This window comes from Neoarius graeffei, chromosome 18 (assembly GCF_027579695.1).
Source record: "Neoarius graeffei isolate fNeoGra1 chromosome 18, fNeoGra1.pri, whole genome shotgun sequence".
Taxonomy (NCBI): Eukaryota; Metazoa; Chordata; class Actinopteri; order Siluriformes; family Ariidae; genus Neoarius; species Neoarius graeffei.
This window is the reverse complement of record NC_083586.1, coordinates 30,205,483-30,221,524: the sequence shown is the minus strand read 5'-3', so window position 1 is coordinate 30,221,524 and position 16,042 is coordinate 30,205,483. Positions and strand designations below refer to the sequence as shown.

Below are 16,042 nucleotides of genomic sequence, written 5' to 3'. Positions count from 1 at the left end.
TATTTCTACAATTGTTTCAACTCTAATGCTATACAAGCTTTGTGTTTTTGGTGTTATTTTTCATCTGAATGCCAAGCATGATGAGCACTAAACTTGTGGTTCTGTGCTTCTGTATAATTTGTGCTTAATGTGCGTTTTTGTTTCTCCTCCAAATGTATTTTGGGTGGGTTGGAGGGAGCGAAAAAGAATAAATGATTCATTCCTGGGGGCGGCACGGTGGTGTAGTGGTTAGCGCTGTCGCCTCGCAGCAAGAAGGTTCTGGGTTCGAGCCCCGTAGCCGGCGAGGGCCTTTCTGTGTGGAGTTTGCATGTTCTCCCCGTGTCCGCGTGGGTTTCCTCCGGGTGCTCCGGTTTCCCCCACAGTCCAAAGACATGCAGGTTAGGTTAACTGGTGACTCTAAATTGAGCGTAGGTGTGAATGTGAGTGTGAATGGTTGTCTGTGTCTATGTGTCAGCCCTGTGATGACCTGGCGACTTGTCCAGGGTGTACCCCGCCTTTCGCCCGTAGTCAGCTGGGATAGGCTCCAGCTTGCCTGCGACCCTGTAGAACAGGATAAAGCGGCTACAGATAATGAGATGAGATGAGATTCATTCTTGGTCTTTACATCAGCGGTGTGCCTTCTCGGTCACACCCAAATGGAAACCAAATCTAGAGGTTATTTCATGGACACCACTGATGGTCTGCATGAATCTACAGTCTGGGCTGGAAAGAAATCAGTCTCAGACTCCTACTCTTCTGTCCTGTTGCACTGCGTTCTGCAAAAGTCCACATCGCCATTTGTTGACAGCTGTGTGTTTTTTTTTCTTTTTCTCTCCTTTCTCAAAGCTTCTGAAAGACAGAGGCTTAGCCCTTTGAGCTCGTTTATAAAAGTTGCACTTTAATTTATGCCATTCATCTTGTGTAAAATTAAAGCAACATTTATTGCTTGTGTATTTTTAATTCCAATATTGCAACTGCTTAAATAAATAAAAACCCTGCACACATTCAGGACAGGCTGTTAAGTATTTACTAGTGCATCTCAAAAAATTAGAATACCATGAAAAAGTTCTTTTTTCATAATTTAATTCAAAAAGATAAACTTTCATATATTATATATTCATTACATGTAAAGTGAAATATTTAAAGCCTTTTTTGTTTTAATTTTGATGATTATGGCTTATAGCTCATGAAAATCAGAAATCCAGTATCTCAAATTACTAGAATATTCCCTAAGATCAATCAAAAAAAGGATTTACAATACAGAAATGTCCAACTTCTGAAAAGTATATTCATTTATACACTCAATACTTGGTTGGGGCTCCTTTACCATGAATTACTGTGTCAATGCGGTGTGGCATGGAGGTGATCAGTCTGTGGCACTGCTGAAGTGTTATTGAAGCCCAGGTTGCTTTGATAGCGGCCTTCAGCGTATCTGTATTTTTGGGTCGGGTGTTTCTCATCTTCTTCTTGACAATACCCCATAGATTCTCTATGGGGTTCAGGTCAGGCAAGTTGGCTGGCCAATCAAACACAGTAATATCATGGTCAGCAAACCATTTGGTAGTAGTTTTGGCACTGTGGGTAGGTGCTAAGCCCTGCTGGAAAAGGAAATCAGCATCTCCAAAAAGCTTATCAGCAGATGGAAGCATGAAGTGCCCTAAAATCTCCTGGTAGATGGCTGTGTTGACTTTGGACTTGATAAAACACAGTGGACCAACACCAGCAGATGACATGGCACCCCAAATCATCACAGACTGTGGAAACTTCACACTGGACCCTAAACACCTTGGATTCTGTGCCTCTCCACTCTTCCTCCAGACTCTAGAACTGTGATTTCCAAATTAAATGCAAAATGTACTTTCATCTGAAAAGAGGACTTTGGACCACTGAGCAACAGTCCATTTCTTTCTCTCCTTAGCCCAGATAAGACACTTCTGACATTGTCTCTGGCTCAGGAGTAGCTTGATATTAGGAATGCGAAAGTTGTATCCCCTTTCTTGAAGATGTCTGTTCGTGATGGGCCTTGATACACTGACCCCAGCCTCAGTCCACTCCTTGTGAAGCTCTCCCAAGTTCTTGAATCAACTTTTCTTGACAATCCTCTCAAGACTGCGGCCATCCCTGTTGCTTGTGCACCTTTTCCAGCCACCCTTTTCAGCAATGACCTTTTGTGGCTTACCCTCCTTGTGGAGGGCATCAGTGATCATCTTCTGGACAACAGTCAAGTCAGCAGTCTTCCCCGTGATTGTGGTTGTGTGTACTGAACTAGACCGAGAGATGCACTGTGTTCATACTGTTTTACTCAAACTCGAAATGAAATATTCTAATATTTTGAGATTTTTTTGTTTTTGTACTGTATGCCATACTGATTAAAATAGAAAAATGCTTGAAACATTTTAGTTTATGTGTAATGAGTCTATAATATATAACATTTTTACTCTTAAATAACTGATGGAAAATATTGAACTTTTTCACAATATTCGAATGTTTTGAGATGCACTAGTGTATTATATAGCAGGAAGTTTGGTAAATGCATGGCTTTAGCCGTGAGGTGTCGCCTCTGTGTGGTGTTTAACAGTAGCGGGGTTTGTGAACGCACCCCGAGTATCAGTTAATCAGCAGCACACCTGCTGGAGGAACACACACACGCACACACACACACCCCAGCCTCGGCTTTATCCGAAAACTCTACCGGAGAAGAAAAATAACATCTTTTTCTTATATTTAAAAACTTTTTGCTTGAGATTTTCCCCTGTTTTGGCGTCTGAAGCCCCTGAAAGATGCAGCAGCCCTCCAGCTCGCCGAGCTCAGACCCGGAGCCTGCAGGTAAGCGGCTGGGGACCGTGCTGCGTTCACTCACTCTGCTGTTCAGCTCAGCCGGACTCACTGTGTGTCTGCACTGAGGCTCATTGTCCAGCACACTGTACCGTTCTCACTCCGAGTAAAAGCCCGAAATCATTTCTCAACCTTAGGGGGTTTTGTTGTTTTTTTCTCTTCTCGGTAAAACTAAGACTCGTTGGTATTTAAACACTTCATCTTGCTCACCTCAGGAAGTTAAAGACTCTGTTGGTTATTGAGCATTTGTAACCACATTGAATTAGAAATAAAAGTATTGTGTGTTAAAACACAATATTTATGCTTCTTTTGCTTTTGAAGACTTTTTTTAATGCAGGTCTAACATTTATTTATATATAATATATTTAAAATGTGTTGTGTATGTGTATAAATGTGTGTAATATATAATATATAAAATGTTTATATATAAAACACATACATTAATATTACACACATTTATACACATACATTTTATATATTACACACATTTATACTCTCTCTCTCTCTCTCTCTCTCTCTCTCTATATATATATATATATATATAAATAAAATTTTACACACACATTAATATTACACACATTTATACACATACATTTTATATATTACACACATATATATATAAAATTTTACACACACATTAATATTACATACATTTATACACTCTATCTATCTATCTATCTATCTATCTATCTATCTATGAGTGATTCCACGCTTATGGGTACTGAAATGGGGACATGAACTTATTTTTAAAAATTCACCTAAAACCATTTCTTTTTTTTTTACCATCAGGTCACAAAACCTGTAATCTTTAATGAATGATATGTTAAAAGATAACTTTAATTTTCTGAGATGTAATAAAAACATATTTATATGCCAAAGTCAGAATGTAACAGAAGTGTTGTGGACATATATATTCTCAATTTTAACAATGTAGAATTACTTTTTGAAACATAGGAAGGTGATGTTTTAGCAAATATAATTAATAAACATGTGTAGTAGAATAAACATACACATTCTTTCAATAAGATTAGCATGGTATATAGCTAGATTGTAATTAATTTGTAACAGACGCGAGATGGACAATCGTAACAGAAGTAATGGAACAGACATCATTTTGGAACTCATAGGCTTGACTTTGGCATATAAATATGTTTTTATTACATTTCAGAAAATTAAAGTCATCTTTTAACATATCATTCATTAAAGATTACATGTTTTGTGACCTGATGGTAAAAAAAGAAATGGTTTTAGGTGAATTTTTAAAAATAAGTTCATGTCCCCATTTCAGTACCCATAAGCGTGGAATCACTCATATATAAATGTGTGTTTGTGTGTAATATATATTATATAAAATGTGTGTATATGTATATATACACACATTTTACACAGACATTTATACACACACACATTTTATATATTACACACATTTATACTCTCTATATATGTGTGTGTGTGTGTGTAATATATATTATAAAATTTGTGTATATGTATATATGTGTATCTCTCTCTCTCTCTCTCTCTCTCTCTCTCTCTATATATATATATATATATATATATATATGTGTGTGTGTGTGTGTGTGTGTGTAATATATATTATAAAATTTGTATATATGTGTGTGTATATATATATATATATATATATATATATATATATATATATATAAAATTTTACACACACACACATTAATATTACACACACATTTATACACATCCACACATTTTATATATTACACACATTTATTCTCTCTCTCTCTCTCTCTCTCTCTCTCTCTCTATATATATATATATATATATATATATATATATATATATATATATGATTTTTTGTGTATGTATGCAATTATAACTACATAAACATTTAACTCCATTAACCATGTGTCCATTTATAAACATCTGGTTTAGATGCATTTACAAACAATGTAAACCTAATAAGATGTATTTTTGCTTATTTTGAGTTGTTTAAATGCAACATTCATCTTATTTTCAAATGTGACCGAAGCAGTATGATACCACATTTATGTATTGTGGCTCTGGTGAGAATAATTTTCAGTGTAGATGGGTTTGTTTTAAACATGTTGAGTTAGATGTGGTACATCAGAGATATGTGATTTACTCGTGTATTATGTTGTTATCTGAGACTTTACCTTTTACCTCTGGAATATGATCATGATATTAAGGAGCGCTGATGATAATCCACATCTGCATGATATAAAACTTTGTCATGCTGGTCTAATTGTACATATTTTCGAAAGTATAGATGTGTATCTATCTAGATATTGGTGCAATGAAGTGATGGGAAACCCGCCAGTTTACCCTGGAGCATGGTAGCTATGAATCAGTTAGTTGCAGTGTTAATGTGACATGATTAAAATTTAGTGCTTAATACATCTACCGAGATTATTAACTGAAATTTACAGCTGTATTAATATCTTGCGTCACCTCGACTGCACCTGATTTGACAACCAAAGCGACTTATGCATTGAATGATATCTGAAGAAACTTAACATTAATCCCAAGGAGAAAAACAGGGATCATGGATTAATATGGATAATTTTGGGGCTGCAGGATTGTTTTTGGGAGAATATCATCATCATCATCATCATCATCATCATCATCATCTCCTCACATCCCCACCTTTAGTCAAGCCGTAGTTCCAATACAGTCCAAATGTCTGAATTCACAGCGACTACTGTTATTGGTAGTCATAAATAACGAGACTCTCATTCCTGAGTATAAGTTAGAAAAAGAAAAAAGACCTGAATGCTATAAGGAGGAGGAGGATGCCAGTCGAGGAGGAAGCGGAGTCCGTGCCAGATGTTGGTCAATATTTAATGCCTGCCTATTGTTTGAATGGCAGTAGGTCTTTTAAAAAGAAAAGTACTCCAATACTTGCTTAATACATCTCCCAAAATTATAAATTGAAATGTACTGTACCGCTCTGTTAACATCTTGCGTCACCTCGACTGTACCTGATTATTTAAATACTCAATTTGTTTATTTCAAGGATTTCTCAAACTGGAAAAAAAAATCTATCACATAATGGTGATATTTTGAAAAAAAATTATTAATCTGTGACATTTATATGATTCAGCATGTATTTGCTGAATGATATATTTAAAACAAATCTAGAAAAAAGGTTAACAAATTTTACATTTTTTCAGTTTTTTTTTCTCTCGTATGGAGGAACCTTTAAACACTGTACAGTGTTTTGCAAAAGTATTCATCCCTCTTGGTGTTTGTCCTGTTTTACAAGCTGGAATTAAAATGGATTTTTGGAGGGTTAGCACCATTTGATTTACATAACATGCCTACAGCTTTAAAGGTGCAAATTGTTGTTTTATTGTGACACAAACAATAATTAAGATGAAAAAACAGAAATCTGGAGTGTTCACAGGTATCCCCCCCCCCAAAAAAAAAAGTCAGTACTTTTGTAAGAGCCACCTTTTGCTGCAATTACAGCTGCAAGTCTCTTGGGGTATGTCTCTATTAGCTTAGCACATCTAGTTACTGGGATTTTTGCCCATTCCTCAAGGCAAAACTGCTCCAACTCCTTCAAGTTAGATGGGTTGTGTTGGTGTACAGCAATCTTCAAGTTCTGCCACAGATTCTCAATTGGATTGAGGTCTGGGCTTTGATTAGGCCGTTCCAAGACACTCGTTAAACCACTCCAGTGTAGCTTTAGCAGTATGTTTAGGGTCATTGTCCTGCTGGAACGTGAATCTTCATCCCAGTCTCAAACCTCTGGCTGACTCAAAGAGGTTTTCCTCCAGAATTGCCCTGTATTTAGTGCCATCCATCTTTCCTTCAGTCCTGACCAGCAGTCCTGACCAGCTTTCCGTCTCTGCAGATGATAAATATCCCCACAGCATGATGCTGCCGCCACCATGCTTCACTGTAGGAATGGTGTTCTCAGGGTGTTGGGTTTGCGCCGCACATGGCGTTTCCCGTGATGGCCAAAAAGTTATCGTTTGACCAGAAAATCATCTTCCATGTGGTTGGGGAGTCTGTCACATGTTGTTGGGCAAACTCCAAACGTGTTTTCTTAAGCAATAACTTTTTTTTTGGCCACTTTTCCATAAAGCCGTGCTCTGTGGAGTGTACGGTTTAAAGTGGTCCTATGGACAGATGCTCCCATCTCCGCTGTGGATCTTTGCAGCTCCTTCAGTGTTATCTTTGGTGTCTTTGTTGCATCTCTGATTAATGCCCTCCTTGCCCGGTCTGTGAGTTTTGGTGGGCGGCCTTCTCTTGTCGGGTTTGTAGTGGTGCCATATTCTTTCCATTTTGCTATAATGGATTTAATGGTGCTCCCTGGGATATTCAAAGTTTGGGATATTTTTATAACCCAACCCTGATCTATACTTCTCCACAACTTTGACCTGTTTGGAGACTCCTTGGTTTTCATGTTGCTTGCTTAGTAGTGTTGCAGAGTCAGGGTCCTTCCAGAACAGGTTGATTTATACAGACATCATGTGATGGGTCATGTGACACTTTGATTGCACACAGGTGGATCTTAATCAACTAATTATGTGATTTATGAAGTGAATTGGTTGGAGCAGCTCTTATTTAGGGGTTTCATACGAAAGGGGGTGAATACCTATGCACACTCCAGATTTCTGTTTTTTTAATTATTGTTTGTCACAATAAAACAATTATTTGCGCCTTTAAAGCTGTAGGCATGCTGTGTAAATCAAATGACGCTAACCCTCCAAAAATCCATTTTAATTCCAGTTTGTAATGCGACAAAACAGGACAAACATCAAGGGGGATGAATACTTTTGCAAGACACTGTATACAGAAGGCAACTTCTTGTATGTAAAATCCCAGTTTTTTTGTGTCTCTCTCTCTGATTTCTGTTCTCTTTTGAGAAAAGGTTCCCAGTAAAACCTCATTGAAGAGCCCTTCAAGTCTGTATTTAAACCCAACAGGGGAGTGTTCTCCTTTAAAAAAATGTTCGTGGTAGAACCATTTGGAAAACCCTTAAAGATTGTATGCAGAACCATACATCCCTTTTAGGAAATGTTTGAAGTAAAACCTTTTAGAAAGCTAAAGCTCATAACTTATAAAAAAAAAACACTGAGGAACCTTATTTTGTGTAGTGGACTCAGATGTTTGGAAGTTACTGAGTGTGTTTTGTTGAATGATCCCACAGAGCAGTACTCAAAGAGACGTTGCACAGTGATGTGGTGCACCGTGGTTTTACACGCTCTGTCCATCATCATCCTGCTGATCGGCCTCCTGGCTGCAACCCGCACTGGAAACGTGGCAGTGTCTGGTTATTACTCCGGCATCATAGTGAGTAACACCATCTGAACAAGCGCCATCTCTTCTAGTGTCATCAGTGTAAGGGATGTGAACTGTAGGTGGGGAGTTCAGACAGAAATTTGAAGTATGGCCAAGAGGAGTAAAACTGATAAATTATTCATCTTTGAAATATGCGGATTAATTAAAGAAAACTCAGGCAAATTGGTCCAGTGGTTCAGTTTCATGGACATTTTTAGGTTTCGAATATTGTTCTTTTCAGAGAAGTGGGCCTGTATAAAACAATGGGCAATTAGCAAGGAACAATTTTTTTTTTTAAAGAAAAAAGTGCTAATTCTGGGAGTAAAACTGGTCTACTTTTGTTACTAAATCGCCAAATTTGACAGTTTTCTGTGCTACATTGTTTTTCGCTACAGAAGCCAGGTGTTTCAATTTTGTTATTTTATTTTTTACTTCTGTGCATAATTAATGAGACTAATTAGCATAAAATTATCTAATTTACAGACGGTTTATGAGGATAAATGGTAAAATAGATAGGTTTTCATTTTATTTTATTGCTAGAATAATATCTGGAAGTTTCTGTGGGCCATGAACATCTTTCAAGTATCTCAACCAGCTAATTTGCATATACAAGCAAATTTGCATACATCCGTTAATTAGGCTTAAATTATGTAAAAAAAATTTAAATAAATAAATCTTATATTCTGCCAGTAAGTTCAACTGAAAATGTTTTCAGTAGCCAAACCATGCTTCTGGCAGTCATTTAAAATGTGGCTATAAACACCATGAAGGAAATATCTTGGTGTATTTAACCTCATTTGCATATAACTGATGATTCTGAAACAAGGTTGCTGGTGTTCAGAAGTGGCAAAACGCTGGTTCCTCAGCTTAAATAATTGAAATGAAGGCACCGTATTGGGCACAAGAGATCAGTCTGTCTCATTACATTTATTTATTTATTTATTTATTTATTTATTTTATTTATTTATTTTTTAAAGCTCATAGGCAATGGTTTTAATTTTATGCACATTTGAAACTTTATATGTTAAAAAACCCTCTGTAATTTTCTTCTGGTCCCAAGAAGTATTTTTAATAAGTAATAATTAAAATAAGTTAGCGCGGATCGTGGCGAATTTCTGTTCGGCTATTTCCGTGACCACTCGGCGCATGACGTCATTTAAGCCAAACAAACCGCTTGAGTTGAGTCCACTTCCGTTTACTTGCATTGCCGTTCGGCTTGAGTGCAGACGTGCGTTCAGGAATTTCCAAAGAAAAACCCCATGCCTTATTGTTGTGCAGTGAACTGTAACAACGGGACCGGTTCAGGAAGAAGTTTTTACCTTTTTCCGAGAGAGGAGAAGAGGCAGAGCGAGTGGATTGGCTTTTTCCAGAAGAGGAGAAGAGGTGGAGCAAGAGGATTGGCTTTTTCCAAAAAAGGAGAAGAGGCGGAGCGAGTGGGTTGACTTTTTCTGAAAAAGGAGAAGAGGCGGAGCGAGAGGGTTGGCTTTTCCCGAAAAAGGAGAAGAGGCGGAGTGAGTGGGTTGGCTTTTTCCGGAAGAGGAGACAAGGCGGAGCAAGTGGATTGTGCGCATGAAACAAAATCAAGCAGTCAAAGAAGAAACGGAGCAGCAACGCTCAAGCAAAAAGAAGATTGGAGGTAAACATTTTGCTTGCTTGCAACTGACAAGTCAAGAATCCTGAGGGATCCTGTACAATCATTGTGGAAATGAGACAAAGGGATATTTCCTCGCTTAGAGTAGGCTATAAATAGTATAATGCTGTGGATGGCAGGCTAAGGTGGCTTACCGGTGCACTGTCCAGTAATCGTTACCTACCGTATATCCACTAGGGAGGGCGGTTTAATTATTCTACAAAAGGGCTCTTATTTAGTATTACGACGAAAGTAAGAATTTATTATAATTACCAGGATAAATAGTTTGGGCGTGAGTCTTGTTGAGGTCCGGGGTCACCGCGATCAGAGTCGGCCGAGTCACTGTCCGATTCCGAGGCCGCACGGTCAAACCAGTGAGCCACATTCACCGATTGCTTTGCAACGGCCATCGGTTCATACATACATGGTTTCACCTCTCAATATTTAATTTGGAGAGTTCCTACTTCAAAATCGCTATCAGACATTTTACACAACCTCTCACGACCAAAGTCCGTACACGTTTACTCGGTTCGCAAGTAAAAACAGAACTGCTCCCAGTCTGTTTGGCTTAAATGACGTCACGACGACGGTCCCCTGGCGGTGAAAGTGCGCGTAAATGAGATGTAAACAAACCTTCGGAAATTGGGCAAAACAGTATATTTTAACAGTTTTATTCAATTTTAGGGTGCAAATTAGACACTAGGAAGATTGAATTAGCTTTTTGGGTCGTTCTTCTAGACAATAAAGTTGATATTCTACGTTTCATCTCCGATCCTTGCCTATGACCTTTTAAACCTGGAAAATTTGTGACACATTTTCACAACTCACTGATGGTTCAGCTGTATGGTTTGAGTACTGAACAAGCTGTAGTATAATATGGTTTGAAATTTGCACATGCACACATCCCACAATGCACTAGGATATCCCCAGTCACATGCCAAAATTTCTTTTTCCTAGTCAGTTAGGAGCCAGTGTTTTGGGGGAAGACCTTGAGTTATCAAAACAAAAGTGCGCTCCAGACACAGTGCCATGGGTGCACCTGTCTGGAGCATGTGTAGGTTGAATATATCCACATTTAAGCTGGAGATTAAGCTACATGCATTAATTTATGTATGGAGCATGTTTAGACATGGGAAATTAATCTTATCAAAACAGATTATAAGCAGTGTCAATAAAAAGTGTAAAAAATCCCACCTAAAAAGGCATGAAATTTGGGGGGGGGGAATTGTTGCGTTCATTGATGACACAACTGTCATGTTGACTGCTGTCCGAACTCACTGCTGAAGGTGGGGTTGTGTTTGATCTGGGATTCAGGCAGGTCCTGTCATTTCTTCTTTAGATAAACAAATGGATTGCCAATCGATTTTTAGGACTTAAAAACAAACTGTCTATAAACTGACTTTTTCTATAAACTCTTCCTTTGTTCTCGTAGCTAAGCTTCGGGACGTTCTTGGGCATTGTTGGGCTCAATGTGGTGGAGAATCGCAGACCCATGGTGAGTAACAGCTCGTTCACTTCATGGTTTTGAACATAGTTTTTAAACACACACACAAAAAATCTAAATTGACCTTTCCTATCCTTCACAATCGCAAAACTCTTATATCTAAATGTAATAACTTTTTTGTCTACTTTTAAACATCTACTGATGTGTAACTACATCATGCATACAGTGAGAGTGAAAAAATGAATAATATTAATCATCACATTTTACCCAAATCTGTTTTACTTGGAAAAAAGTGACATCGTGAAGGAAAAATGCCCAAGATTTTTGATTTTAGGTTGTCTTTATGTAACTTGGCTTGTATGATAATAAGGTATGAGCCGTGTGTGTGTTCAGAGAAAAGCAAATCCCTCATCAAGAAATAATTTTCAACAAAAACACACGCCACTATTATTGGCACCTTTGGAAATTATAATGAACACAATGTAACTGAAGCATGTTTCCCATTTAAATTGTACATGTTTGATTTGATTGGCGTGTGTAGGAACTTCCAAGCTGTAACCCATGACTTCCTGATTAACTGGGGAACAAATATGAGGCGACACAGAGAACAAATTCCCTTAATCATCCACCAACATGGGAAAGATAAGAGAGCACACATACCAAATGAAGTGTGTTGACCTTCGTAATTGGGGAATGGTGATAAAAAGAAATGCCTACTTGCCTGAAAATTTCTACCGTTAGGCCAAGTCAAAGTCCTTCCCACACCATTCATGGCACGTTTGGCGGCGCCGATCTCCGTTTCGTAGCCCTCGGCCTCTCGTCTATGTTACATAGCTAGGGTTACAGTGGGGGGCTAGTCCTCTGGTAACCGCAAGAGTTTGACTCCCCACTCACATCTGTATTGCAGCGTGCCTTGCCAGAAGGCACCATTTTTATGATGGTCTTTGGTATGACCCGACCGTGAGTAGAACTTGCAATCTCCCGATCGAGAGGCAGACACGCTAACCACTAGGCCACCCTATTGTTAGGGCAATAATAAAAAAGTGAACACCAACTGGAACTGTGACAAACTCGCCTGGAAGAGGACCCAAGTTTATTTTGCCCCCATGTACAGTGAGGATGATGGTTAAAGAGACAAAAAAAATCCCCAAGGACTGATGTTGGTGAATTACAAGAAAAAGTAAAATCTTCTGGTTTCCAAGTCTCCAAAAGCACCATCAGACGCCACCTCCATGCCAACAGATTATTTGGAAGGTCTGCCACAAAAAAATCCTTTTCTGTTAGTGAACCACAAACATAAGCGCCTGAAGTTTGCGAAATGCTACTACAACTTTGACTGGAACCGCGTTCTGTGGTCTGATGGAACAAAAATGGAGCTTTTTGGCAAGAAACACTCAAGGTGGGTTTGGCTTAAAAAGAAGGATGGCTATAATGAAAAGAACCCGAGCCCAACTGTAAAATACGGTGGAAGTTCTGTGATGTTTTGAAGCTGTTTTTCTTCCAAAAGGCCCTGGAAATCATCTTCGGGTACACGGCATCATGGACTCCAGGAAATACCAGGACATTTTAAATCAAAACCTGTCTGCTTCTGCCAGGAAACTAAAACTGGGTCGTCACTGGATCTTCCAGCAGGACAATGATCCAAAGCATATGTCCAAATCAAACACAAAAATGGTTTGCTGAGCACAGACTCAAACTTCTGCCAGGGCCATCTCAGTCCCCTGATCTGAACCCCAGTGAAAACCTGTGGGCTGAGCTGAAGAGGAGAGAGCACAAGAGAAGGCCGAGGACTCTGGATGATCTGGAGAGATTGTGTAAAGAGGAATGGGCTCAGATGCCCTGCTCTGTATCTCCAACCTTAAAAAATGTTCTAGAAGAAGATTCAATGCTGTTTTACTGGCAAAGGGAGGTTGGACAAAGTATTAAATGCGGGTGTGCCAATACTAGTGGCACACATATTTTTGTTGTTGAAAATAATCATTTATTGAGGAGGGATTTTTTTCCCCCCGAATAAATTTATTTCAATGAAAAGTTGGATTTTTCTCATTTTTTTTCAGTGTGAGATGAAGCGACTTCAGTAAAAGGTGGAATTATTTCTAACCCTTTTTGCTATTTTTTTTTAACAAGGCGTGCCAATAATTGTGGAGGGCATTATTTATATATATATATATATATATATATATATATATATATATATATATATATAAAAGCTCTGTTTTTCCTCAGATGTTCTATTGTACAGTAGACTTTTACCGGTAAATGTTTTACGAATTAATTTACATGCTTTTGTCCCAAAAGGTGTTTTCACTCTATCTAGGAAAGGCAATGATTGTACAGTAATTAATTTATTAACCTTGATTGCTGTAAATAAGTAATATGTTCTCCATCATTTCCTGTTAGAAGGTATTCAGATGTGATTTAAATAAGAAAACACTCCACCCTTTTTTATTTTTAAAATGCAAGAATAAGATAAAGCCATTGATTTTCTCCAGATCCGAGCGATACATTTACATGAATTCAAGCTGAACGACTTTATATAATGCAGGTTGATTTTTCTCAGTCATTTTCTCCAGTGCGCGTTTTTCTCTTTAGGATTATTTCTGACCAAAGTATTATTGTCATTTGCAATGTCGCATGAATCGATCACAATTTGATTTTGGTACTTCTGTTTATTTCTGCCACCGGATGATTGTGTTACACTTGAACGACGCAGGGATCTTATTGCAAACAACATTTTACCTGGGTAGACATGACAAATAAAATTACAGAATAAATGGGTCTTGCTTTGTTATCTGCCCGAGTCGAAATGCAGTCAGCAATGTCCACTGTCATTGGTTAATGGCTTTAAATATGAGCCTGAAGGAAAATTATATTAACATTGGTGAAAGGCTGAATTTTCCAGAAAACACTGATGCTTAACTTTCAGCATCCATCTTTTCTCTCAGTGAGGCAACTTCAAATAAGCTTTTCTCGCAAACATTTCTCAACAGCAGAGTTAAATATAACCTTAAGCCTGTTTTAATTCCAAATGAGCAGGCATGGATATGTGTATCACAAGCACATGCCAATAATCAGCTTTATAATTTACTCAGACGTTGTTTACCGGTATATGGGCACTTTAATTATTATTACCCGTGTATTTCTAGGGTTTCATTTAAAGGGCTGTGTTAATTTGAGGAAATTAGAGTTGCATTACACCACTTAATTTTCAACATCTCATCCCATTATCTCTAGCCGCTTTATCCTGTTCTACAGGCAAGCTGGAGCCTATCCCAGCTGACTACGGGTGAAAGGCGGGGTACGCCCTGGACAAGTCGCCAGGTCATCACAGGGCTGACACATAGACACAGACAACCATTCACACTCACATTCACACCTACGGTCAATTTAGAGTCACCAGTTAACCTAACCTGCATGTCTTTGGACTGTGGAGGAAACCGGAGCACCCGGAGGAAACCCACGGGGAGAACATGCAAACTCCACACAGAAAGGCCCTCGCCGGCCATGGGGCTCGAACCCAGACCTTCTTGCTGTGAGGCGACAGCACTAACCACTACACCACCATGCCGCCCCTAATTTTCAACATAGTTTAACAAATCAGTGATATTTTTTCCCTTATACTCTAAATAAAACCTTAATGCTGATAAATTTACTGGTTTGAATAAGTAAACAGCCACAATGTTACACTTGAGGTCAATATTTAATTAATATTGACTGGCTTTTTTCATGGTCTCATCTCATTATCTGTAGCCGCTTTATCCTGTTCTACAGGGTCGCAGGCAAGCTGGAGCCTATCCCAGCTGACTACGGGCGAAAGGCGGGGTACACCCTGGACAAGTCGCCAGGTCATCACAGGGCTGACACATAGACACAGACAACCATTCACACTCACATTCACACCTACGGTCAATTTAGAGTCACCAGTTAACCTAACCTGCATGTCTTTGGACTGTGGGGGAAACCGGAGCACCCGGAGGAAACCCACGCGGACACGGGGAGAACATGCAAACTCCACACAGAAAGGCCCTCGCCGGCCCCGGGGCTCGAACCCAGGACCTTCTTGCTGTGAGGCGACAGCGCTAACCACTACACCACCGTGCTGCCCACTTTTTTCATGGTATATCAGATATAAGTTAAGAACGGGGGCGGCACGGTGGTGTAGTGGTTAGCGCTGTCGCCTCACAGCAAGAAGGTCCTGGGTTCGAGCCCCGTGGCCGGCGAGGGCCTTTCTGTGCGGAGTTTGCATGTTCTCCCCGTGTCCGCGTGGGTTTCCTCCGGGTGCTCCGGTTTCCCCCACAGTCCAAAGACATGCAGGTTAGGTTAACTGGTGACTCTAAATTGACCGTAGGTGTGAATGTGAATGGTTGTCTGTGTCTATGTGTCAGCCCTGTGATGACCTGGTGACTTGTCCAGGGTGTACCCCGCCTTTCGCCCGTAGTCAGCTGGGATAGGCTCCAGCTTGCCTGCGACCCTGTAGAAGGATAAAGCGGCTAGAGATAATGAGATGAGATGAAGTTAAGAACGGGGGAACTTACGAATATTGAATGCTGATTCTGATTGAATGTAATTCAATGTACTGTACAAAGTCAAAGTTCTAACAATAAAAATGGTACAAATCCAAAAAGCCTGAACAACAACCCAACTTGTATACACGCTATATACAGGTAGACAGTTCAAGTTCACAGTTACTTTTGGTCGTAGTTAATTGTTCCATTACAGTTGTTCAAAACAAAAGGGCTTTGCTGAGTGAAGTCCACGAGTGAAGTCCTCTTGTAAAAGTCTCTGTCACTTTTCCTCACCTCCAAATAGAACTTTATATTTCCACTACTGCTCTCTCTTCCAGTTTTTCGATGTCCGTTGGTATGTTTTTCTCT

General features: G+C 39.1%; 1 protein-coding gene across 1 annotated transcript in view; it reads left to right on the top strand.

Moving 5' to 3' along the window:
• The first annotated feature begins 2,759 nt into the window (after positions 1-2,759).
• Positions 2,760-16,042, top strand: part of LOC132866696 (transmembrane protein 255B) — a 55,633-nt gene continuing 42,350 nt past the window's right edge. Inside the window, exons 1-3 of the mRNA XM_060899480.1 lie at positions 2,760-2,805; positions 7,964-8,106; positions 11,157-11,219. Of these exons, the coding sequence (XP_060755463.1) occupies positions 2,760-2,805; positions 7,964-8,106; positions 11,157-11,219 (252 nt within the window). The remainder of the gene's footprint in view (positions 2,806-7,963; positions 8,107-11,156; positions 11,220-16,042) is intronic.